This window comes from Mustela putorius, unplaced genomic scaffold (assembly GCF_011764305.1).
Source record: "Mustela putorius furo isolate JIRA1106 unplaced genomic scaffold, ASM1176430v1.1 tig00003853_pilon_pilon_pilon, whole genome shotgun sequence".
Taxonomy (NCBI): Eukaryota; Metazoa; Chordata; class Mammalia; order Carnivora; family Mustelidae; genus Mustela; species Mustela putorius.
This window is the reverse complement of record NW_025422005.1, coordinates 3,950,033-3,974,818: the sequence shown is the minus strand read 5'-3', so window position 1 is coordinate 3,974,818 and position 24,786 is coordinate 3,950,033. Positions and strand designations below refer to the sequence as shown.

Sequence of the window (24,786 nt, the reverse complement as noted above, 5' to 3'; positions counted from 1 at the left end):
TTGGCTCAGGTCATGGTCCCAGGGTCCTGGGATCGAGCCCCACAGTGGGCTCTCTGCTCAGCGGGGAGCCTGCTTCTTCCTCTTCCTCTGCCCTCCCCGTCCTGCACTGCCACTCACTGTTTTCTCTCTCTCTCTTTCAAATAAATAAATAAAATCTCAAAAAAAAAAAAAAAAGGCGCCCGTATAGCTCAGTGGGTTAAGCCTCTGCCTTCGGCTCAGGTCGCGAGATCTCAGGGCCCTGGGATCGAGCCCCGCATCACGCTCTCTGCTCAACGTGGAGCCTGCTTCCTCCTCTCTCTTTCTGCCTGCCTCTCCGCCTACTTGTAATATCTCTCTCTGTCAAACAGATAAATAAAATCTTTAAAAAAAAAGAGGAAAATTGTGGATATTTTTCTTCGCTACTACGCCCAAACAATGTGTGCTATCTCCTTGAAGTTGAGACAACGTAGGATCTGAAACCATATTGACATACTACTTTTTCATGCTCTGTTACACCCAACTCCACTGATCTTTTTTTTTTTTTTTTTTTTTTTTAAAGTAAGTGTTACATCCATTGTGTGGCTTGAACTCACACCCTTGATATCAAGAATCACACGCTCCCCGGCTGAGCCAGCCAGGCGCCCCTATCTGGCATTTTGAACTGGCCTTTTACCCACGTGTGATTACGTAAGGACACGCATTAGCCTTCTGAAAAATATCAGTCCTCCAAGTCCTGCAGATCTTCCAAATATTGACTGATTTCATTACATAGTTTCATCACACATCAGGTAGCCTCTCGAAAAACCCCATATGTATGTATATATTTTAAAGGTTTTACTTATTTGTCAGAGAGAGCACAAGCAGGGGGAGCAGCAGGCAGAGGAAGGAGGCTCCCCGCTGAGGAAGGAGCCGGACCTGGGGCTCAATCTTAGAACTCTGGGATCATGACCCAGAGCTGGCCATGACCCATCACCACCCAGGCATCCCACCCTGTGTATGTTAAAGAATGAAAATAAAAGGGTCGTCTGGGTGGCTTACTTGTTAAGCATCTGCCTTTGGCTGGGGTCATAGTTATCACAGATTGACAAACGCAAGCCGACTACTTCTCCCGGAAGTAACCACAGTCACCCCCCACACTGATGGTTGTGCACAACGATCACCTTTACCCAGGAGGAGAGGACAGGTGGGAGTCTTCTTCGTGCTGGAGTGGTTGTCATTCATGGTCTGGGGTGTTAATGGGTGTACTTCTTTTATAATTAACATAAATTATAACAATCATTTATTATTATAATTATAATTATTTATTGTAAATTATAATAATTATTTGTTATATAAATCATATAAGGTTATACTATATATATTTAAGATTTTGTTTATTTGAGAGAGAGAGAGTACAAGCTGGGGGAGGAGCAGAGGGAGAGGAAGAAGCAGACTCCCCAGGGAGCGGGGAGCCTGATCGGGGCTCGATCCCAGGACTCCGGGATCATGACCTGAGCTGAAGACAGACGTTTAACCAATGGAGCCACCCGGGCGCCCCTACATAAAATTATATTTTGTAATTATAAGTTGATAATTAATCAACTGTACAATTAAGATTTGGGCATTTTGTCTGCACGTGTGCTTTACTTATCAATATCTAAATGGTTTCTGTATTGTGTGGTATCATCAGTGTGACGGTACTGCCTAGCCCATGGCTTGGTATGCATAAGGTGCTCAATAAGTGGCTGTTGGGTGCATGGGAATCATCATCATTAATTAGTCATACTGTCGACTACCATTTATTGAAGTCTTCCTAGGCACCAGGTACTGTTTTAAACGATTTTTACATTAAACCCTCATACGAGGCTTCCGGGGTGTATCCTGTTATCTTCATTGCATAGATGAGGAACCAAAGCCCAGAGGGGTCACGGAGCCTCTCTAAAGCCACAGAGCTAGTAGGTGCCTGCAGGTGCGTTCGTGCTGCGGGGCTCCGGGTCCCTTCATTCACCAAACTGGTTACGTCATTCACCAGTGATGAAATGACCCCCGTCAGACACTCACACAGATACCAAATCCAACCGTGTCCCTGCACCATCGAGGAATCAGAGTGGTTCTGTGACCTGGGCATTTCAATGAGCATTTGGAGGGGTCCCCCACATTTCTCAGCAGTCGAGAGCTCGGTTAGAAACCAGTCCTTTCTCTGGGGAGCAGGCTCCCCGGCAGAGAGCAGCATCTGCGGGGTTGGGGCTGGGAGCCGGGGATCTGCCCCCTCCCCAGTTTCTCACCCCCTCCCCGCTTGAGCAGCTCTAGCTTATCAGGGCCCTTTGACTCTTCACAGGGCATCGTTTTCCTCCAGGGCCTTTGAGAAACTGTAATTATACACTAGTTTTTTATTATCATGAGTGCGACTAAAATGGAATTTCCTGCATGCTGAGTGGCTTTTGTTGTCATCCCAGGGCTCCCCGGCCGGCCTCCGTCTTAGTAAGGGGGAGTTTATTCTGATTTTGAGCAGGATCAGCAGGCCCATGGAGCCCAGGCTGGGGTCTGGTGGAGGGAAGGAGGCTGCGCTTAGGGACTTGGCCCCTAGGTGGAGCCACAGAGCTTCGGACCGGGGGACCGAGGGCAGGCGGGCTCCGGAGGGAGTGGAACGCCCAGTGGCTAACGGAACTTGGAAGACCGCCTCTCCCTTACACACCAACCTGCAGGCTCCGGGCCACGGCTGGGATTGTAGGTTGACAGCGTGACCTGCTTGAAGGTGTAGAGATGGTATCTAAATGCTGCATCTGGAACATGAATCTCCTTGTGTCTTCTCCATAGAAGGACTCATTTGTTCTTGGTGGTCCTCCTGCAGTATGGTTCCTGATTTCAAACGCCTGGTTGATTACTTCCGTCTTGTTCACTCTGGCCTTGATCTTGCAGGTGTTGGGGGTGGGGGGGTGCCACTGAGGTCTCTAAGCAGCCTCTGCCGTCCTCCCTGAGATGCCGGTCGTCCCTTTCTGAATGGAGGCTACACTTCCATATCTGCGGGTTTCCCGCTGGCCACGGCAGGACGTGGACAAGTTGCGTAATCATGAAGTGTCCAGCATCTTCTAGCAGGAAAAACAAATCTTTAGTGAAACAGTTAAACAGTACTGACATTTGAAGAAGAAGACGGAGGGCCCAGAGGAGCCAGAGCCTCCCCTTCAGGTTGCGCGTCCCCAGTGCCCGACACCAGGAGGACATGGCAGGCTCTAGAGAATCCTCCAGTCCCCTTCTCTCTCGCTCTCTTTTTAAAAAATTTTTATTTATTTATTTGGAAGAGACAGAACGAGAGAGACAACCTGAGATGGGGGAGGGTCAGAGGGAGAAGCAGACTTCCTGCTGAGCAGGGAGCCCAATGTGGGGTTCAATCCCAGGACCCCGGGATCATGACCTGAGCCAAAGGCAGTTTCTTTTTCTTTTTCTTTCTTTCTTTTTTTTTTTTTTAAGATTTTATTTATTTGACAGAGAGAGACCACCAGTAGGCAGAGAGACAGGCGGAGAGAGAGAGGGAAGCAGGCTCCCCATCGAGCAGAGAGCCCGATGCGGGACTCGATCCCAGGACCCTGAGATCATGACCTGAGCTAAAGGCAAAGGCTTAACCCACTGAGCCACCCTGGTGCCCCCTTTTTTTTTAATTCTTAATTTTTTAATAAACACATAATGTATATTTAGCCCCAGGGGTACAGGTCTGTGAATCACCAGGCTTACACACGTGACAGCACTCACCATAGCACATACCCTCCCCAATGTCCATAGCCCAGCCACCACCCTCCCTCCCCCCTCCCCCCGCCCCCCTCTGTTTGTTTTGTGACATTTAGAGTCTCTTATGGTTTGTCTCCCTCCCAATCCCATCTTCTTTCATTTTTTCTTTTCCTACCCCCCAAACCCCCCAAGTTGCATCTCCACTTCCTCATATCAGGGAGATCATATGATAATTGTCTTTTTCTGATTGACTTATTTTGCTCAGCATTATTACCCTCTAGTTCTAGCCACATCGTCACAAAAGGCAAGAGTTCATTTCTCTTGATGGCTGCATAGTATTCCATTGGGTATATAGACCACATCTTCTTTATCCATTCCTCTGTTGATGGACATCCAGGTTTTTCCCATAGCTTGGCTACTGTGGACATTGCTGCTATGAACATTAAGGTGCACGGGCCCTTTTGGATCACTACGTTTGTATCTTTAGGGTAAATACCCAGTAGTGCAATTGTTGGATCTTAAGGTAGTTCTATTTTCAACTTTTTGAGGGACCTCCATGCTGTTTTCCAGAGCGGCTGCACCAACTTGCATTCCCACCGACAGTGTAGGAGGCTCCCCTTTCTCTGCATCTTCTTTTTTTTTTTAAAGATTTTATTTATTCATTTAACAGACAAAGATCACAAGTAGGCAGAGAGAGAAGGGGAAGCAGGCTCCCCACTAAGCAGGGAGCCCGATGTGGGGCTCCATCCCAGGACCATGGGACCATGACCTGAGCTGAAGGCTTTAACCCACTGAGCTACCCAGGTGCCCCCCAAGGCAGTTTTTTTTTTTTTAAAGATTTTATTTATTTGACAGAGAGAGATCACAAGTAGGCAGAGGCAGGCAGAGAGAGAGGAGGAAGCAGGCTCCCCACCAAGCAGGGAGCCGATGCGGGGCTTGATCCCAGGACCCCGGGATCATGACCTGAGCTGAAGGCAGAGGCTTTTAGCCCACTGAGCCACCCAGACGCCACGTGGAATCTTTCTCTTGCGCTGACCCCTACTTGAACTAGCTGGAGTCTTCTTTCTGGACATCAGCTGGAGTTCTCCGGCTCAAGGCAGACTGGACCCCATCCGGTCAGACCATCCGTGTAGCCCCCGAGGACCTCAGGGTGACATGGCCTCCCCGGCGGCTTCACGAAACCTTACGTTGACCTTCCTCCATGCTAGGCACTATTCCAAGTGCCTCAATAAGTCAACTTATTTATTCCTTCCAACAACATATGGGGCAGGTACTACTGTTTGCCCGTGTTTCTTTTCTTTTCTTTTTTTTTTTTTTAAGATTTTATTTATTTGACAGACAGAGATCACAAGTAGGCAGAGAGGCAGACAGAGAGAGAGAGGAGGAAGCAGGCTCCCTGCTGAGCAGAGAGCCCTATGTGGGACTTGATCCCAGGACCCTGAGATCATGACCTGAGCCGAAGGCAGAGGCCCAACCCACTGAGCCACCCAGGAGCCCCTGCCCGTGTTTCTTAATAAGAGAGCCAAGGCCCAGGTGCGTGATGAGCCGAGGTAGGGCAGAAGCCAACAAGGGCCTGAGGCCCGGAGCTGATGACCCTGCGACGGGCGCCCTCTCTGATCCGCTCCCTCCTCTGCCTGCAGTTCGTCTCAGTCCAGCCTCGGAAGCTCTCTCGACTCTGCCAGCCTGCTGAGGCTCCCCAGGGTGAGCGGAGTCTGACTTCTGGGCAAAGGCTTACAGAAAGGTCTCCGCGTTTACGCAGAGGCTCTGCTCTCCCACGTGAAGGAGGCAACAGTGGGGACACTTGGGGCTTGGAGCGGACTTCCTGGGAGACCTTCTCTGCCCATCCAGGGCCGCCTGTTGCCCGGTCTCTGCCTCACCCCTTTCCAGGCACGGGGCACGTGAATGGTGCCACCAGCAGTTTTGGGGGCCCCACGCCCCGTGTCTATTAGGCCTCTTCTCTTGCGTCGCTCTAGGTTATATATTCAAGCGTACGGAAGAGCCACATGTTCAGTTTAAGGAATGACAGTTATTATGCTTAATGGCATTACCTGTACTAGTCAGTATGGCACGGGCTTGTCGCGTAACCGCGACACTGGAGTCCAGTTCGGGGTTATCACAGTGTTGCTGTGACCCTCTTCGAAGCCCATCTGGGTGACCTCACGTTCAACATATTGGCAAGGCACCCGGGAGTAGGATTTCTGGGTCACAGGCTATGGCTCTTTCCAACTTGAACAATGATCTTTAGCTATTTTCCAAAGAGGCTGTCCCAGCTTCTGTCTCCACCATCAGAGTGTATGGGAGCCCCTATCGCTTCCTGTCTGATACTCCACGATGACTTGAAAAAAATAATAAAATATTCAAGAGGTTAGGGGCGCCTGGGTGGCTCAGTGGGTTAAGCCTTCGGCTCAGGTCATGATCTCGGTCCTGGGATCAAGCCCCTCTTCGGGCTCTCTGCTCAGCAGGAAGCCTGCTTCCTGCCTCTCTCTCTGCCTGCCTCTCTGCCTACTTGAGATCTCTGTCTGTCAAATAAATAAAATCTTAAAAAAAAAATAGTCAAGCGGTTAGGTGGTAACAGAGCAAAAATATATAAGTGAGGGGCACCTGGGTGGCTCAGATGGGTAAACGGCCAAGTCTTTTTTTTTTTTTTTTAAGATTTTATTTATTTATTTGACAGACAGAGATCACAAGCAGGCAGAGAGGCAGACAGAGAGAGAGAGGAGGAAGCAGGCTCCCCGCTAAGCAGAGAACCCAAGGCGGGGCTCGACCCCAGGTCCCTGGGATCATGATTTGAACCAAAGGCAGAGGCTTTAACCCACTGAGCCATCCAGGCACCCCAAGCGGCCAACTCTTGATTTCAGCTCAGGTCATGATCTCAGGGCCGTGGGGTTGAACCCCGAGTCAGGCTCTTCAGCAGGGAGTCTGTCTCAGTATTATCTCTCTCCATCTGCCCTGCCCCTCAAATAAATTAATAAATCTTTTAAAAGTGTATATATATATGTGTGTATATAGAAAGCAAAGGTCTCACCTTTGTTACCAGTGTCAATCATTTCTTAATTGTCTTTACATGGGGGTGCTTGGGTGGTTCAGTCAGTTAGCCATCTGCTTTCAGCTCAGGACGTGATCCTGGGGTCCTGGGATCAAGCCCCGTTTCGGGCTCACTAATTCAGTGGGGACTCTGCTTTTCACTCTCCCTCTGTCCCTGTTCCTGCTCAGTCACTCTTGTGCGCACACTCTAATAAATAAAATCTTAAAAAATAAGTATCTTTCCATAAAAATTTGCAGACATTTAAATAATATATGCAAGCTTTTAATTTTTATTTTAATATTATTATTTTTGAAGATTTTACTTACTTATTTGACAGAGAGAGAGAAAGGACAAGCAGGGAGAGTGGAAGAGGGAGAAGCAGGCTCCCTGAGCAGGACTCAATTCCTGAGTCCTGCTCAGGAAGGACTCATTGGTAAAATATTGGTATTTTATTTTACCAATCATTGGTAAAATAGTTCCAATATTGGATCATTGGTAAAATATTTCCTGAGTGCCTGTTACAGGTGAGGCACTCTTCTAAGGGCTTGGCATACAGCAATGAACTAAATAGTAAAAAAAAAAAAAAAAAAAAATCCTGCCCTCATGGAGCAGGAATGCTGGTTCAGGGAGACACAATAAATAGATGAGTAAAATCCATGTCAAGTGGCATTAAGAGCTAAGGGTAGGGGCACCTGGGAGGCTCAGTTGATTAAGCACTTCTGCCTTTGAGTTAGGCAGGATCCTGGGGTTTTGGGATCAAGACCTGCATTGGGCTCCCTGCTCGGCGGAGAGCCTGCTTCTCCCTCTCCCTCTCCCTGGCCCTCCCCCTGCTTGTGCTCTCTTTCTTTCTACCACTCTGTGTCAAATAAATAAATACAATCTTAAAAAAAAAAAAAAGTTAAGGGGAAAAAAAGTCAGGAAGAGAGATAGGGAGACTGAAAAACCACAATTTTAGACAGGTGGCCGGGGAAGCCCCGTTCATAGGTGGTATATTAGTAAGGACCCAAGGAAGTGAGGGCTTGGTCTTGGGGGTGCGTAAAGAAAAAGGGGTTGGGTGTGGTCAAGGACCCTTTGAGGGGTCACAGAGGTGGAGATTAAACGAGCAATGCGGAGGGCAGAGATGAGGCCACGTGGACGGAGGTATCAGTGGATTCTCGAATGCCACGGCGAGATGGGGCATATTCTAGACTTACTTTGAATGCAGAGCTGGCAGGGTTTGCTGGTGGGCTGGATGAGGCCTGGGCGACTCCTCAGCTGTTAGCTTAGGTAGTAAGAAGGAAGAAACTAGCATGGAAGACTAGAGCAGCAATTTCGGGGGGAATGGGAGATGCTCATGCAGCGATGTGTGGCCCAGGCAAGAGGACCCATGTGTCCAGAATTCAGGGGAGAGGTCTGGGCCTCCGCTGGGGCAAAACCAGCAGAGCAGGCCAAACAAAGTGGCCAGAAATATGACAGCGAATGGCGTCTTGGAAGGCAAGGAATAAGCATTTCAAGAGGAATGACTTCTGACAACGGATTACTGGATTTAACAACTTGGAAGGAATTAGCGACCTTGATAAATTGAGCTGTAGAGACAAAACTCAGGATGGGTTCAAAAGAGAATGGGACCGGGAGCAGAGGACGGAGGATGTATATATAAACAGCTCTTCTAAGAAGTTTTGCTGAAAGGGACAGAAATGACCCCGCAGCTTCAGGAGAAAGGAAAAAAATCTCAGAGTGGCAAGGTGGGGACTGATCGGTGAGGGCGCAGTGGAAATCCATCGGCACTGTAGTAAAGCCAGTTTGTGAAGTTTTTGCTGAGGGACTGTCCCCCACCCCTGACCTTGAACATCACACCCCCCACCCCCTGACTTTGAACATCGGCCAAGTGCATAAACAACTGGCAATCATTGACAAGTGGTTATTCCCGGAGCAGTCTGCTCTGCAGAACCGGGACACAGACTATGTTCCCTGGCTCCCTCTGCTACTGGACGAGCTGTCACATGGAGAAGGTTGACAGACACTGTCTTGGGCCAAAGCAGAGCCACACCCTTTCCCAAAGGTACAGATGTTGCCCCAGATCTTCCCATCCCCCTCTGGGGGTACCATTCAGCCCCATTCCCTGGTCTAGGAATTCCATTCAGCATGTGGTCATGACCAGGCTTTTTGTGTCCCATTTGTCTCGCGATCAGATATAGAGCTTTTTGAAGAACAAAAATGTATCCAACCTGGTGGGAATGTTCCCACCTGTACACACAGGGCAGGGCCCTTGTAAATCCTTGTTCTATTGCACTGAGGGCCTGGGAGGAGCTGTCTGGAGAAACGACATTTGAGTAGGAAAGGTGAGAACAAAAGAGAAAGAAAGGCCTGATTATTAAGGAGGTAGGCCCCTTACTTTCATTACCTCATTTCTCGCGGAAAGTCAGGAAGGTATTACTCTCAATTAACAGATAAGGAAATTGCTTTGGCTAAGACTAAAGCTGGCTATTGCTCCTAGGTTCCCATCCTAAGAAATCCATCCCCTTTGGGACCCATCAGGGGAAGAGGTGGTGGTTAACTAGGGTTAAAAACAAAATTTCTAGTGCAATAATCACCACCACCCCCCCCCCCGCCCCGGGCCCCGCCCTCTCTAGTGCAATAATCTTAGATCACAGATGGGATCTGGGCTCCCTCCATGGTCAGGGAAGGCCAGACCGACCAGGATGAGGCAGGCACGAGTCCTTCAGAGCTATTTAGTTTGGAATAAATAGGTTTTCAAATTTCACCGAAGAGCTCGAGTTCTGTGGGTTTCATTTGATTTCTAAAAATCTGACTACAAAAGCGATTTATGTTCATTGTAACAAATCTGGAGAAAGGCGAATCTAACACTGGGTAAACAGCTCTCGGTAATTCTGGCAAGGCAATCACCCTTCCCCTTCTTGGGGGATTTTGGGCGTATTTTGTGACTCCGACTTGACCTGGACCCCACGGCGGAGCATAGGGCATGCAACGTCACAGAGCAGCATCTCTAGGGTTCCTACTGCAGCATGCACGCCCCCAGGCCAAAGCTCCACGCCCCAGGAGGGTCCTCCTGCAGGAACCCCGCGGCGGTCTGGAGCCGGCGGTGTAGACAGATGCCCAGCTCAGCTCCGCGGCGGCCGACTCCCGGCCCGCGGCTCCGCGCACCCACGTGCCTCGCGGCACCGCACACGGCAGCTCGGCCGTAAAGGCTCCTTTACGGGAAACCGCCTCCAGTTTCCTGTCATGGCTGATACGAGAAGGCGACACCCGGACGCGGACCCCCGCAGGCCGCTCTGCCGCACGCCGGCCGCCTCGCGGGGCGCTGTGACCCGCAACGGCCGGAACGCCCCGCACGAACACGCGCCGCGTGGGGCGACGCTGATCCACGCAGCCGCCCCCCCCTCGGCGCCGCCCAACAGCCGCCGAACCTTCTGGAAGCGGCGCCCCACCGCGCCCCGCCGCAGCCAGAACCGGACGCCGGGGGAGCCGGCGGCAGCTCGGGGGGCGGGGCGTCCGGGGGCGGGGCCGGCGCAGGAGTCCGCGTTCGATTCGTCGCCGGCGCCCAGACCCCGCCCCCGGCGCCATGGCCCCGCCTCCTCCCTCCCCCTCCATGGCGCCGCCCGGGCTCATTCATTCCGCGCCAGGCCTGCCAGACACCTGCGCTCTCCTTCAGCCGCTCGCGGTCGCCGCCGGCATGTCAGGCCCCGCCGCCGAGACCCCGTCCGCCATCCAGATCTGCCGGTAAGCGGGGCGCGCGGCGCGGTGGGCGGCCAGGACGCCGAGTCAGCGCGCTGGCCCGCCCCGGCCCGCCCCGGCCCGCGCCCCTCCGCGGCCTCCCCCCACCGCCGCCGCCCCAGCCGGGTGCCGGGCCCCGCTTCTCCGGCTCGCCGCCCGCCCGCCGCGGCCGGGATGCGCCTCGGACTCCGCAGCGCCGGCGGCCCCTGGCGTATCCCGGGGACGGCGCGGCGCGGCGGCCACGCAGGCCGTTTGCGGGAAGCATCCGCGCGGCGCCCTTCCGGGCGGGGTCGGTGCGCATCCCCCGCGCCGCGCGCCCCGCCCGTGCCGGAGCGCGCTGGAGCCCCTACCCGGCTCCCGTTGAGCCCCCCTAATCGAGGGCGTTCTCCGGGCGGTGGCGCCTCGCCCACCGCATCCCCCCAGAGGTGGGGCGCGGATAACCAGCTCGCCCGGCGAGCCCCCGGGTGGGTACCCGAGTGGGCGGGGGCTGCAGGGGAGCATTCCCTTCAGTGTGATGCCTCGGGTTTCGCGGAGAGCCGGTGTTAAGTGGAAGAGCGGAAAATCCCCTTCCCTGCTGACGGTTTACTGCTCCGTGGAGCCTGGAAGCATCTCACACAATGGGGCGCAGGGTTGTTCTTCGCAGCGGACCACCCCTACCTTCCTCCACGGGCCCGAGGTAGATAGCAGCCCCCCGGGAAGCCGGAGACCCTGAGCTGGCTTCTTTCCCGCTGGAGCGCGGAGGGCAGCCTCAAGATTACTCTCATCCCTTTGGGCAGAATCAGAAACGGAGCGCCCTGGTATTTGGGGAGGAGCTGAGTAAGGGCAAGAAGTGTGGGAAGGCCGCGCTAGGACCGGGCCTGCAGCGGGGCTGTCCTGCCTGGTGCGCGCTAGGAACGAGCTGCTTCCTGGTGTGGGGCTGGTTCCTGAGGTTTGGAGGTTGGGCATCACACTGAACTTGGGTCCCAGCCAGATCGGTTTCCTGTGGATGTTGACATCTCTCTGGAAAAGGCAGTGGCTGGGTGTGTGCTGGAAGTGCTGCATGCACAGGGTGCCTCGACTCCGTCTCACTTCTGACCCAGTCAGAAGCCTTTTCTGACCTCAAGGTCAGTTTTGAGTTTTCTAGGAAGAGGAGACTTGTAAGGAGAACCTTGCTGTGCTCCCTTTGGTATCGGCTGTGTGGCGGTCATGGCCACACCAACTCCCAGGCTCCAGGGCAAAAATAACAGAAGCAACTGAGTTGGGTAAAGGACGGGCCTGGTGTCAGGGCCCTGGATCAGGCTCTGCCTTGTATTGGCCAAGTGACCTTGGCATTCAGCATTTGCACAGAGGGCTTGTGTATCTCTGGATTCATTCGGTTTGCCCAACTTTCCTGGGAGGGGGGATGGCAGGGGTCTCACCACTGTGAAGAGAGGAAGGAAATTGGAGTAGGAAATTGAGGCTCTTACCAATGTCTCGGTAAGGTCATCCAGCCACAAGAGCCTGAGGGCAGCCACTGCCAGGTTGTATGTGTCCAGACCCGTGGATTTTCCACTACATCCCTCCCCCCCATAAAAGAAGATACCGATTTCAAGCTACACATCTGTGTGTGTGCTTTCTGTTACCTTGGGTGTGTACGGCGCTGGTTCTGGCATATTTACAATTGTGCATTTTCTTGGAATGGCCTTGGGACAGGTGGGCAGAATGCTTGGCTGAGGTGAGTGGCAGGTGCCTAGCTCAGCTGCCAAAGGGAGTTGGGGCAGGGCTGTGAAGAGGGCCATGGTCACAAGGGTTTGGCCCAGAGAAGCTCCAGGACACTGGAGAGTGGGCATACCAGGGCAGGGAGCCCTTTAAGGACATCTGAGCTGATACCCTGCGTTGAAAGAGGAGCCTCCTGGCTTGGGACAGCCAAGCCTGTGAATTTAACGAGTTTCACTGGACACCTCCAGGGAGCCAAGTGGCACGGAGGGACACTGACCGACATGGAACATTTGGTCCCCAGCTTCAGGGGTTCACAGTCCAGCAGGGAAGGATGCCAGAACCCCCACTCTACCAGATCATTAAGAGTGGTCACATGCTCTCGGTTTGGAAGGCGGTTTTGAAGGGATGGGGCGCTAAAGGTTGGGGAGGCAATGGTTAGAACCAACTCTGCAGCCCAATGAGGAAAAAATGTAATCTGCCAACTAAACATTAGCATTACTTAAGTGAATGCTGCCTCCACCCCGTTTGGAAGCTGCCTGACCTTCCAGTGTCCCATTTTTCTCCTGGGTGGTTCTGAGTGTTAAAGAAAGTGTATCTAGGGGCACCTGGGTGGCTCAGTGGTTAAAGCCTCTGCCTTCGGCTCAGGTCATGATCCCAGGTCCTGGGATCGAGCCTCACATCGGGCTCTCTGCTCAGCAGGGAGCCTGCCTCCTCCTCCTCTCTCTCTCTGCCTGCCTCTCTGCCTACTTGTGATCTGTCTGTCAAATAAATTAAAAAAATCTTAAAAAAAAAAAAAGAAAGTGTATCTAGTTAGTGCCTGTTGAAATGGCTGGCACCTTGTAAGTAAATGGAAGCTCTTTGTGTCCCAAAGTGGGACACTGGCTCAGGAGGCCGAGGGGCCTGAATTTGAATCCTAGCTCGGCCTCTTATAGGTGAGTGGCCTTAGGCATGTTCCTTAACCTCGCTGGGCCTCAGCTCTCTTCTTTGCGAACAGGAGATGATAATGCCTGCTCTAGGGATTAAAATCCTTGGCGCAGTCCTGGGCAGTTATAAAAGTGAGCTCACAAGGGGAATGTGAGCTCACAAAGAGAACAGTTCACCTTTGAGAACCTGAACTTTGGACAGTCCCGGCCACTGTGCGGTGCTGTCTCCTCCTCTTTCTGACCCAGCCCTATGATGCAGGTGCCCCGGGCAGCGGTTAAACTCTCAGAAGAGCGTGTCTCCTTTGGTTATTTTGGTTTATTTCCCTTGGCTTAAGTAATGTTAATGTTTAGTTAGCAATTTACATTTTTCCTTGTTGGGACTCAGAGTTCTAGAACATCAGATCTGGAAGGGCCCTTAGAAGCCCTCCAGTCCAGCTCTGTCATGTGACTGGGAAAATGGGGCCCTCAGAGGTTAAGGTCTTGGTCAAGGACAGACCTTGGGCCTTGACCAGGAGCTGAAGGCTATTGGCGGATTATTCCCTGCCAGTGTCCCTGTTGCTGTGGTTTCCCTCCTGCTTTCCAAGCCGAAGTTTATATTTGGTTGTGAGGCTTATTCATGGCATCAGTGTGGGCCCCTAGCAGAAGCCCCCGAGTGTGTGTTGAAATAAAGTTGAAGGACATGTCATATAACAGGTTGTGGGAGAATAGGGCTTTGTGGGACGCTGATGGAAATCCTCTATGTCTGCATTGTCCAATATGGTAGCCATAGTCACTGGCCTCTGAGTGCCTGAAATGTGGCCACACAGGGTGGGGGGACTGCATTTTTAATTGCATTCATTTAAATATAAATCTACATAGTCCTGTGACTGGTGGCTACATTATGGGACAGTGTAGTATGGTAGAGGCATGTAGAAACTGGGAATTATGGCAGGCCTGGGAGAGGAAGGATTTCCTCAGGCTTCAGAAGCGCCCTGGGAACTGCAGTTGGCTCTCAAAACGTGCGCGTAGCTAATAGGGGCGGACCTTGGTTCGGACTTTGCCCAGGGCAGGTGATCTAGGAGTCATTTATTTGTAGGTAAGTGTGTGAGGTCTGAATGGGGTTTTTTGTTTGCATGCTCTTAGATGCAAATCTGCCCGGAAATGTCTTGAGGATAGGGACTGACATTGTTCACAGCTGTGCTGAGAATGCCTTGAGTAGTGCTTGGACTCTAGGAGATACGACTTCTGGTAGATCTGGCATCAAGGAGCCAAAATGTTGGTGGAAAGGACCTGAATTCTAGTGTGTTAACAGGTTAACATTTTTCCCCTTGGACTCGATCTTTGGGTCTATAGTGGAATTAATAAAAACATCGAATCTGATTTACAGAAGCCATACCCTGAGCTAATGTTCTGGAACATTCTATAGAACAATGAATGCACAGTGCTGACTCCCTTCTTGCTAGGACAGGGAGGCCCTGGAAAAAGGTGCAGCCATTGCAGCCCAAGGAGCCTCTGGTTGAGTAGGCTGTTGCTCACGCCACCGCCCAGCCTCCCCCTGCAAGTGGGCCAGGCAACCTGGCATCGCCCTGGATTTGGCACCACAGGCCACCAGCTCCCTGGCTTCGGTCGGGCCGGAAGTTGCTTTCTCCTGTTAACCTTAAAAAGAAAGCTGCCAGTTATTTTACCAGAAAGAAAAAGGGGGAGGTTACTCTGGAACTGCCGGGCAAGGAGGCTTAGGGCAAAAGCACGGGCAAGCCTGGGAACAAAGGAGAGGGACGCTCTTTTATATGGGAGGGGGCGTTCCCGAGCCCTTAGGAACAAGAAGCCTATTGGAGCGAACCGGGAGTGCAGAGTATAGTGGCTTCTCATTGGCCGACGTGTGACAGTCCCCCACTGGCTGGGCTGTTGCCAGGGGAAGGGGAAAGCTTTCTTCCTCGTGCTGGGGCGGGCGCAGCAGAGCTAAAGCCGGTGCCCTGCGGAGCGGCCTTCCCCGCGGCCCTGCAGGCGACGCGGCGCCGCGGCGTGTGGGAGCTCCCCCTGCCGGCGCCCTGACGCCACTCCACCCGCCACTCCACCGGTCTCCTTGGACGGACCTTCACTGCGCTGGGGCTCGTGCAGGGGGGCCCCGCCCGGAGGGACTGCCCTGTGTGCCTCCAGGCCCCCTGCGTCTCCCTGCCAGAGGTGTCCCGGGGAGGGGGATGCATTAGAAGGTCACCCGCCCCACGGACCACCTGCATCCCAATAACTGAGGAAGCCTCTTACAAATGCACATATTCCGCATGCACATTACACTTAAGTAGAAAAATCAACAAAATGCAGATTTTAAAACATTAACGAGATACTTGGGAGGAACTTGGCTAGTCCTTTGAAACTTAAAAGATACTAAGGAATTTCCCGTGTGTTTAAGGTGAGGTCTCTGTAGTTCTGCTTTTTAAAAAAACGACCTTATAAGGTATGATGTACACAATGAACCATACCTATTTTAAGCACACTGCTCACAGAATTCGAGATGTGCACCCCCAGAATTACCACCACCACTGTGACACAGCGTTTCCATCACCCCCAGCGGCCTTCCCAGCCCCAAACCCTGGTAAACAGGTCTGCTTTCTATCACTCTGGTTTCTGCCTTTTCTAGAATTTCGCATGGGTGCCATTATGCACCTGGCACTCTGCTTGTGAGCGCCACCTGCCGAGTGCGTGTCGTTCTTTCTTCTCACTGTCCAGTTGTGCTACCTGCACTTTGTTTCCCCGCCAGTCTGGGAACACCTGGGGTCTTTCCAGCTGTTGGTGATTGTGAAGACAGTTCACACATGTGGATCTCAAAACTTTTAGTACGCCACTGGTGAATCCTGAACACACACTTGGTATTCAATGTTATATTTTAGGTGAGATCATTGTTTTGTGGTTCTACTTTTTAAAAATTAATTAATTTGACAAAGAGACACAGTGAGAGAGGGAACCAAGCAGGGGGAGTGGGAGAGAGAGAAGCAGGCTTCCTGCTAAGCAGGGAGCCCGATGCGGGGCTGGATCCCAGGACCCTGGGATCATGACCTGAGCCAAGAGCAGACAATTAAGACTGAGCCACCCAGGCACTCCTGTGGTTCTATTTTTAGAAGGAGTCTTTCTGGTTTAGAGGGAATGCTGAGATATTTACAAATGCTAAGCTGTGATGTCTGAGATTTGTTTATTTTATTTTTTTTTTTTTAAAGATTTTATTTATTTATTTGACAGAGAGAGATCACAAGTAGGTAGAAAGGCAGGCAGAGAGAGAGAGGAGGAGGAAACAGGCTCCCTGCCGAGCAGAGAGCCCGATGCGGGACTCGATCCCAGGACCCTGAGATCATGACCTGAGCCGAAGGCAGCGGCTTAACCCACTGAGCCACCCAGGCGCCCTGAGATTTGTTTAAACTCCTCCAGAACTGGGGAGTGGGTGGGAACAGAGAGGAAACCGATCATCTGAAACCAGAGTTGACCAGTGGGGCTGTTTAGTGGGGACTCGGGTTCATTTCCTTCTCTCTGCTCTTGTAAGTGATGTTTTCCACAATAAAGAATAAAAAGATGTGGGCACCTGGGTAACTCAGTTGGCTAAGTGTTCGACTCTTGGTTTCCGCTCAGGCGGTAATGTCAGGGTCCCGGGATGGAGCCCTCAGTCGGGCTCTGTGCTCAGCGGGCAGTCTGCTGGAGATTTTCTCCCTCTCCCCCTGCTTGCACTCCTTCTCTCTCTAAAATAATTAAAAAAAAATTTTTTTTTTTTTTTTTGAGAGAGCACAAACGGGGAGAGGGAGAAGCAGGCTCCCCACTGGCAGAGAACCCGATGTGGGACTCAGTCCTAAGACCCCAAAGGTAGACACTCAACCAACTGAGCCACGCAGGTCCCCAGTAAATAAAATCTTTAAAAAAGAAAAGGAATGAAAAGACCAACAGCCTCTTGAGTCTCTACTCCAGACCTACTGGTTTTGCATCTTGGAGATCTGGGGCGCAGAAATCTGTGGCCCACCAGTGCTCCACCAGAGCTGGTGAGCCACTGTCTGAAGTAGGGATGGGAATTTTCCACTGCTGTTCTTGTGTCCGCTTTCCTCAGCCACCCCGCTGCCAGAACCCGTGCGCTAGTTGGCAGCCTCCCAGCCCTCCTGACACCTGCCCTGCAGGGACCCTTACCGCCAGTGGAGCTGCTCACCCCTGCCGGAGGCCGGGTCTGGCCTGATGGGTGGTAGAGGCTTCCAGGTCCTGGAGATGAGAATCTGGGCCATGTTGCTCAGAGTCCCACCCATGTCCTGTTAACTTTAAAAAGGAAAGTTATTTTATCAGCAAAACTGGGTTTATTCAGGAAAATCAGAATTGCAATTCGGGACACACAAGCTATGGAAAGACCATAAGCAAGTCCAACAGACAAAGGAGAGGAACATTATTTTATGGAGAAGAAGGCGGAAGTCTGGAGGGGTGGTACTGAATGAGAGCTAAGTGGTGATGGTCTCTCATTGGCTGAGCCACAGGAATAGTTGGTTTTTTTTAGAAAATTCAATGTACATCTTTTCCTGTTGGGGTCCTTTAGCTGATGATTCTTTCCTGTTGACGATTCTTGTCTGGGAGTCTGTAATTGGCAGTGTTTCCTGGAACTGACATTGAATGGCATGATCCCCCTTCTAGCCTGCTGACTTTGGGTTTTACCTTATTAATTTTCATGCCACTTTTGTTTTGTTTTGTTTGGGGGGCAGGGACAGAGGGAGAGGGAGAGAGAATCTCATGTGAGCTTCACACCCAGTGCAGAGCCTGATGCAGGGGTCTGTCTCATAATCCTGAGATCATGACCTGAGCTGAAATTCGGAGTTGATCGCTAACTGACTGAGCCACCCATGTGCCCCCATTGTTTTTAAAAGAGGTTTATTTATTTATGTAGTTATTAGAAAAAGAGAGAGCGCGAGAAAATGCTTGAGCAGGGGAGGAGCAGAGGGAGAGAATCCTCAGATGGGGACTCTGCACAGTGCAGAGCCCAATTCAGGGCTTGATCCCAGGACCCTGAGATCTTAAAATGAGCTGAAATCAAGTCAGATGCTTAACTGACTGAGCCACCCAGTACCCCTCTTTTGTTTTGTTTTGTTTTTGGTCAAGCTCTGATGGAGAGTCAGGCCTCCTTATTTAAGATTTTATTTATTTATTTCACAGAGAGTGAGAGACTGCACAAGCAGGGGAAAGACAGAGGGAGATGGAGAAGCAAGCTCCCCGCTGAGCAGGGAGCCTGACACAAGGCTCCATCCCAGGACCCTGGGACCATGACCTGAGCCGAAGGCAAACGCTCACCCTCCTGAGCCCCTCAGATGTGCCCTCCCTCATTGAGTGGCTTCATCTCTCAGTGCCAGGAAGGACCATTCCCGGTTGTCATGTCCTACATTGGAGGGGGAAGCACATGGCAGTTGGAAACCACTTAAGGCCACATTTGAGTAATGAAGGTTAGGAGTGTGGATTCTCAGGCACTTCCTATCTCTACTACATCTTATCAAGACCGTAGTGTTGGAGATCATCTCCTTCCTGGTACGTCATTTTTACGAAAGTCTGACCCACAATCAAACCACACAACTGGAAATATTTATGCAACAGAAGAAGTAACATAACAATTCCAGATTGTGTGGTGGTTCTGTACCAGGACTCGAGGTCTGGAAGTGCCTCCTGAAAGTCTCCACTGAGACAGGTGAGGAGCGCAGGATGGTGCACAGCACCGGGACAGGCTGAAGGAACCCAGGACATTGGGGAAGACACGGTGCAGCATGAAACAATAGCACACGAGCTTTCTGCAAAAATAGTAAAATTTCAAAGGTGTATTAAAATAGTACTGTTGGGGCCCCTGGGTGGCTCAGTGGGTTAAGCCTCTGCCTTTGGCTCAGGTCATGATCCCGGGGTCCAGGGATGGAGCCTCGCATCGGGCTCCCTGCTCAGCGGGAAGCCGGCTTCTCTCCCCCTGCCACCCGGCTTGTGTTCCTTCTCTCGCTGTCTCTCTCTGTCAAATAAAATCTTTAAAAACAAAACCAAACCCAAAAAACCCACTATTATTATCTAAAAGAACAGTTTGCAAAAACAAATGTTATCCAATAAGACAGCCTGTAAGGTTGCAAAATTAGAGACCGTGAATTTGGATAAGAACTCAGAGTCAAGGGGTGCCTGCGTGGCTCAGTGGGTTAAAGACTCTGCCTTCAGCTCAGGTCATGATCTCAGGGTCCTGGGATCAAGCCCGGCATCGCATCGGGCTTTCTGCTCAGTGGGGAGCCTGCTTCCTCCTCTCTCTCTGCCTGCCTCTCTGCCTACTTGTGATCTCTGTCTGTCAAATAAATAAATAAAATTAAAAAGAAAAGAACTCAGAGTCAAATAATAGTTCAGATGAAAGACTTTTGTGACTCCTGAACCTTTTAATCCTTCACAAAATGCAAGTGAGAAACTAATTTGTCACGGGATCATGATGAGGCTGGTTCTGAAAAAGGCCATAATAAAAAAAAAAAAAAAAAGAAAGGTTTTCCCCTTTTCCAAGAGCCTGGGGAGATGGGGATGAGGGCATTTTCTTTCCATGAAAGTGAGAGTAGAGGCAGACAGCGTGGAGAAGGCTTCTAGGCCTGGCTTGGACTGCTCAGGGAAGCTGTGTTGTCACAGGTCATCGACTTCACGGCCTGGAAGCCTGTGCTTTTGGTCACCAGCTGGTCAGGCTTAGGTGCTTCACCTGGATGTGTCCTGTGGGAGTTTGGTGGCACAGGGCTGGTGAGCAATGCCTGGGAAGGGCATTTCCGGTGAGGCTGATGAGTCTTTGTGGAGGTGTGTCTCCCCACAGACGGCATCTCAGGTCACAAGGTCTGTGTCTCCTGGGAATGAATGGTGAAAAGGTTGGTCTACGAAACATGGTTATTTTTTATTTTTATGTTTTAAAAAGATTTTGTTCATTTATTTGAGAGAAAGAGAGGAGCATGAGTGGGGGGAGGGGCAGAAGGAAAAGCAGACTCCGTGGGCCTCAACCTGAGCCGAAGGCGGACACTCAAATGACTGAGCCACCCAGGCACCCCTATTTTAAATTCTTAAAAATATATTATTTTTAAAGCAATCTCTACACCCAGTGGGGGCTTGAACCCACAACCCCGAGATCAAGAGTTACACACACCACCGACTGAGCCAGCCGGGTGCCCTGTACCAAAGCCTGGTTATTTTGTTTTTTTTTTTAAAGATTTTATTTATTTATTTATTTGACAGAGAGAAATCACAAGTAGACGGAGAGGCAGGCAGAGAGAGAGAGAGAGAGGGAAGCAGGCTCCCCGCTGAGCAGAGAGCCCGACGCGGGACTCGATCCCAGGACCCCGAGACCATGACCCGAGCTGAAGGCAGCGGCTCAACCCACTGAGCCACCCAGGCGCCCATTTTTTTTTTTTTAAAGATTTTATTTATTTATTTGATAGAGGTCACAAGTAGGCAGAGAGGCAGGCAGAGAGAGGGAGAAGCAGACTCCCTGCTGAGCAGAGAGCCTGATGCGGGACTGGATCCCAGGATCACGACCTAAGTCCAAGGCAGAGGCTTTAACCCACTGAGCCACCCAGGCGCCCCAAGCCTGGTTATTTTTAACAGATGCAGTTAGGACTTTAAAATATTGTGAAGCATCTCCTTTTGTCAACTACAGATGACAGGAGGCAGGGCCCAGGGCACCGGATGTCCTGCTACTTAGCTCCACGGCTGCGAGGCTGCAATTTCCAAAGGGGTCAGTCGGAGATTCGGAAGGACCAAGAGCCGTGCTTTCGGCCACGATGTCTGGAAGGTCTCTACAGCTTTTGCCACCTGAATCTTCATAATGCCTTTCATGTGTTTCACTTACCTTGAGGATTGACCTTGAGGAGTGTGCGTAGTATTCTGAAACTAGCCAAAGAGCACAGACTCGTCGAGGCACCTGACCGTTAAAATGGGTTTCTTGATCACTGTGACGTTTGACAGGAGTTACTCAGGTGGGGGCATCCTTTTGAACAGAATTTTTCTTTTTAAGATTTTGTTTATTTGAGAGAGCAGAAGCAGGGGGAGGGGTAGAGGGAGAAGCAGACCCCGTAGAGCAGAGAGCCCAACGTGGGACTCGATCCCAGGACTCCAGGATCATGACCTGAGCCGAAGGCAGACACTTAACGGACTGAGCCCCCCAGGCATCCTATTGAACAGAAGTTTAACCACAGAAGCAGCAGGGGCCTGCCTATAAGGGAAGGGCTCAAGCCAGTGAGAAAATACACGAACTGTGACTACCACATCTTGTTGTGTTTGTACAACCCATACACGTGAAGGGGTTTCCGCAGACTGTACTTCGGACAGGTGTGTGAAGTAAGCCCTGTTTGCAGCCTTGTTGATATTTCTCCCCCCTACCAAATTTCTCCGCTAATTATTCATGAACACTATAATTTTGTCAGTAAACTCGTGTACAGAGGTAAGTAGTGGGAATTTTAGAACTTCCGGTAGGCTCAGTTTGTTTTTGGGTCCAAACCAGAGTTCTGTCTTTTCATTGAGCCAACAATGATTAGACTTCCAGTACTGTTTTTCCTTCTCGGGGGCCAATTATTGGGTTATCGCCTGTCAATTTTTCCATATTATCATTTGTTGCGGACCACAGCAGGGATTTGTCTCTGGGTTTCCTTGACTGCCTCATTTTTGGCAGAAATATCAGTGAGGTGGTTTCCTTTGGTCTCCAAGGAATTGCATCTGAATGTCCACGAGCCTTAAATCTAAATCGTAGCCAGAACAGCCAGCGAAAGTGTGGCATCTGATAAGTTTTGGCAATGGGAGCCAATTTTTTTTTTTAAATAATTAACACATTCAATGTTTCTATTTATTTATTTAAAAGATTTTATTTATTTACTTGACAGAGATCACAAGTAGGCAGAGAGGCAGAGAGAGAGGAGGAAGCAGGCTCCCTGCTGAGCAGAGAGCCCGATGTGGGGCTCCATCCCAGGACCCTGGGATCATGACTTGAGCCGAAAGCAGAGGCTTTAACCCACTGAGACACCCAAGTGCCCCAATGGGAGCCATTTTTAATGCTATTCCCATTCCAGGTAAGGAAACCAGACCGCTAACCAGCATTCCAAGGTCAAGAGCCATGGTGTGTGGGCTGTCGGTATAAATACACGTGATTTTACCCTGGTCTGGTGTCACCATGCAGGGATGTTAAAGGGGACCCTGCGAACATCTCCTCAGTGCTCTGCACTAACAGGGCAGTTGGTAGCAGGAATGGCTGTGAGGCAAGGGGGATTTTCCTGGCCACAGGATCTGGTGGTTGGCTCTATACCCCGTGGGGCCATGCTGGTCCCCGTGTTTTTGTGGTTGTGTACTCTTAAGATGTTCCCTTCACTCTCATTTACACAGAGGAGAAAACGAAATTCATAATTAAGATGTCTGAGGCCGGGGTCTTATTAGGCTCTTCCTTTTTTTTTTTTTTTTTTTAAGATTTTTATTTATTTATTTGACAGAGAGATCACAAGTAGGCAGAGAGGCAGGCAGAGAGAAAGAGAGGAGGAAGCAGTCTCCCTGCTGAGCAGAGAGCCCAACTCGGGGCTCGATCCCAGGACCCGGAGATCACGACCTGATCCAAAGGCAGAGGCCCAGCCCACTGAGCCACCCAGGCACCCCTAGGCTTTTCCTTAGAGTCCCTAACGTTGTATGTTCCTGCTCTTTCACCTTTACAATTTTTATTTCTATATTTACAGTAGCTCTGTGTGCCCAATGTAGGCCTTGAACTCATGTCCCCAAGATCAAGAGCCACACATTCTGTTGACTCAGCCAGCCAGGAACCCTAGATTTTCCCTTTTCTTACTAAAGCATGTAGACATTGAACCACAAGACTGGCCAGCCAGTACAAAACCTGTACAAAACCAGCCAGTACAAAACCAGTACAAAGCAATTACAAAAACCTTGTAATTGGTTTTCAGTTTTGGGGAGTTGAAGAACGCTACCTGGGTTCTAATGCAGTTCTTGTTCTGAGATCAGGTTTCCTAGTATCAAACCAGATTTGAGCAAACTGCAATTTTTCTTTGAGGATTTTATGTCCCTTTGAGGTCAAAAGCATTAAGAAGCGGATGCCATCTTCTTGGGAAGAGGTTTGAGAAGGGCAGTGGAAAAGCAAGTCATCTACATGTTATAAGTAGAGGCCACAGACAATTTTTATATCATCCACATTAGCTTTAAAGATTTGTGAAAAGTAAGGACCATCTGTAAACCCCTGAGTGATTCAGACGTACTTCCGTTCTTCCCAAGTGAATGCAAAAGGATAATCGGCTTTCCTTATTGCCTGGAATACTGAAGAGACACTGCGTAGGTCAAGGGCAGCCTTCTCTGGGAACGGATGTCGGATGTCGGTGGCGCACAGGGCGGGGGCAACCGGGTGCAGAGATGACCGTGCTGTTTGTTGTTCGCAGGTCCTGCACAGGAACAGCAATCCAGGGAGGCCTCCCTCTCAGTTTTGACAGTCTCAGAGCCCTGGCTGTCCAGTTTAGTTTTGAGAACATAAGTTCGGGGGATCAAAGAGCCCCCCATCATGGCCACTGACCATAGTTTTTAAACATAAAGCCAACTACGGTCCCAGAGATGGGGGCCTCTCTGCCTACTTGTGATCTCTCTGTCAATTAAATAAATTCTTTTAAAAAAATAAATGAAAATCAAAAAGTCACTTATTTTGTCAGCATACGGGGGGTTTATTCGGGTAAGCGGAGAATTGCCGTTCGGGACGGGCAAGCTGTGACAGCGCCGGGGCAAGCCCCACAGCCCGGAGAGGAGCGGTACGTCCCGGGAAGGGGGAAGCCAGTCGGTGAGCGAGAGCTCGAGCTCGGGGTCACGACGGCTTCTCATCGGCTGAGGGGCGGGGGCGGGGCGGGTCCCCTCGTCGCCGAAGACGCCGGCGCACCTGGTTCCGCGGAAGCCCCCCGCCGCGCTGGCTCCCGGTGGGGGTTCCGCCGGCGACCGCGGCCGACGTGGGCCGCTTCCCCGCCGCCTCCCGGCCCACCTAATGCGTTCTTCCTCGGGAGCCGCCCGCCGCCGGCCCCTCGTCGCCCTCCCTCTGCTGCTCAGCGAAGAGCCAAGCCGGTGACTCCAGGCGGAGTCATGCGTTCCTTGCATCACTGCGGCTGCAGGGAGGCCTCGGGAGTCGCTTCCGGAAGGAGAACCGCGGGGCTGAGTGTGGCCGGCGGAGGGGCCGCCCCAGGAGGAGGCGGCCCGGAGCGGGGGACCTGCGTCCTGTAGGGAGGGCTCTGGGGGCAGGCCCGCCGGGAGTCCGGGCCGAGGCTGCTAATGGGCCTGCTGCCGGCAGCGGGGCCGACTTCCCGCTGCATGAAGCTGCTTGTCTGCGCTGTCCGCCTCCGAGGGCTCGCCAAGCCGGCGGCCGCGTGGGAGCGTCTGGGGCCCAGGAGCTCCCCCAGTGCCGGGCAGAGATGCTGGGCTTCCACGAAGGCTGCTGAAAGCAGGTCTGGTCTGCTGTCTCGACCGTGTGTCACCGCAAGGTAGGATAACAGGGACATCTCTGTGCCCACAGCGGTGGCGGCGCTCTGCTGTCCGCGCCTCGGGCGACTGAGCCTTGGCCACACGACGCAGGATCTGCTGTGAATAGACGGAGAGCTGCGTGTTCAGCTGCCTGGGGGCGCGGCCCTCTGGAGGGAGACCGAGCAGGTTTCCCGGCCAGGGACCCGTCGAAGCCTGCCGGGCTTTGTCGGAGGCGGAGGCTTTCAGGAACGGCAGGTTCTGGGCTCTGGGTGGCTGACAAATCTGAAGGCTTGAGGCAGCCGTGGAGTTAAAGCACCACTC

General features: G+C 51.6%; 1 protein-coding gene across 3 annotated transcripts in view; it reads left to right on the top strand.

Annotated features, from left to right (window-relative positions):
- The first annotated feature begins 10,236 nt into the window (after window positions 1–10,236).
- Window positions 10,237–24,786, top strand: part of ACOT7 (acyl-CoA thioesterase 7) — a 95,030-nt gene continuing 80,480 nt past the window's right edge. The window contains exon 1 of one of the 3 annotated variants that reach the window (XM_045063646.1): window positions 10,237–10,426. In XM_045063646.1, coding sequence (XP_044919581.1) covers window positions 10,269–10,426 — 158 coding nt within the window. In that variant the 5' untranslated portion in view covers window positions 10,237–10,268. Of the gene's footprint in view, window positions 10,427–23,914; window positions 24,486–24,786 lie in introns of those variants that run through there. The other 2 variants (XR_006601639.1, XM_004768679.3) reach the window with 2 other exon arrangements.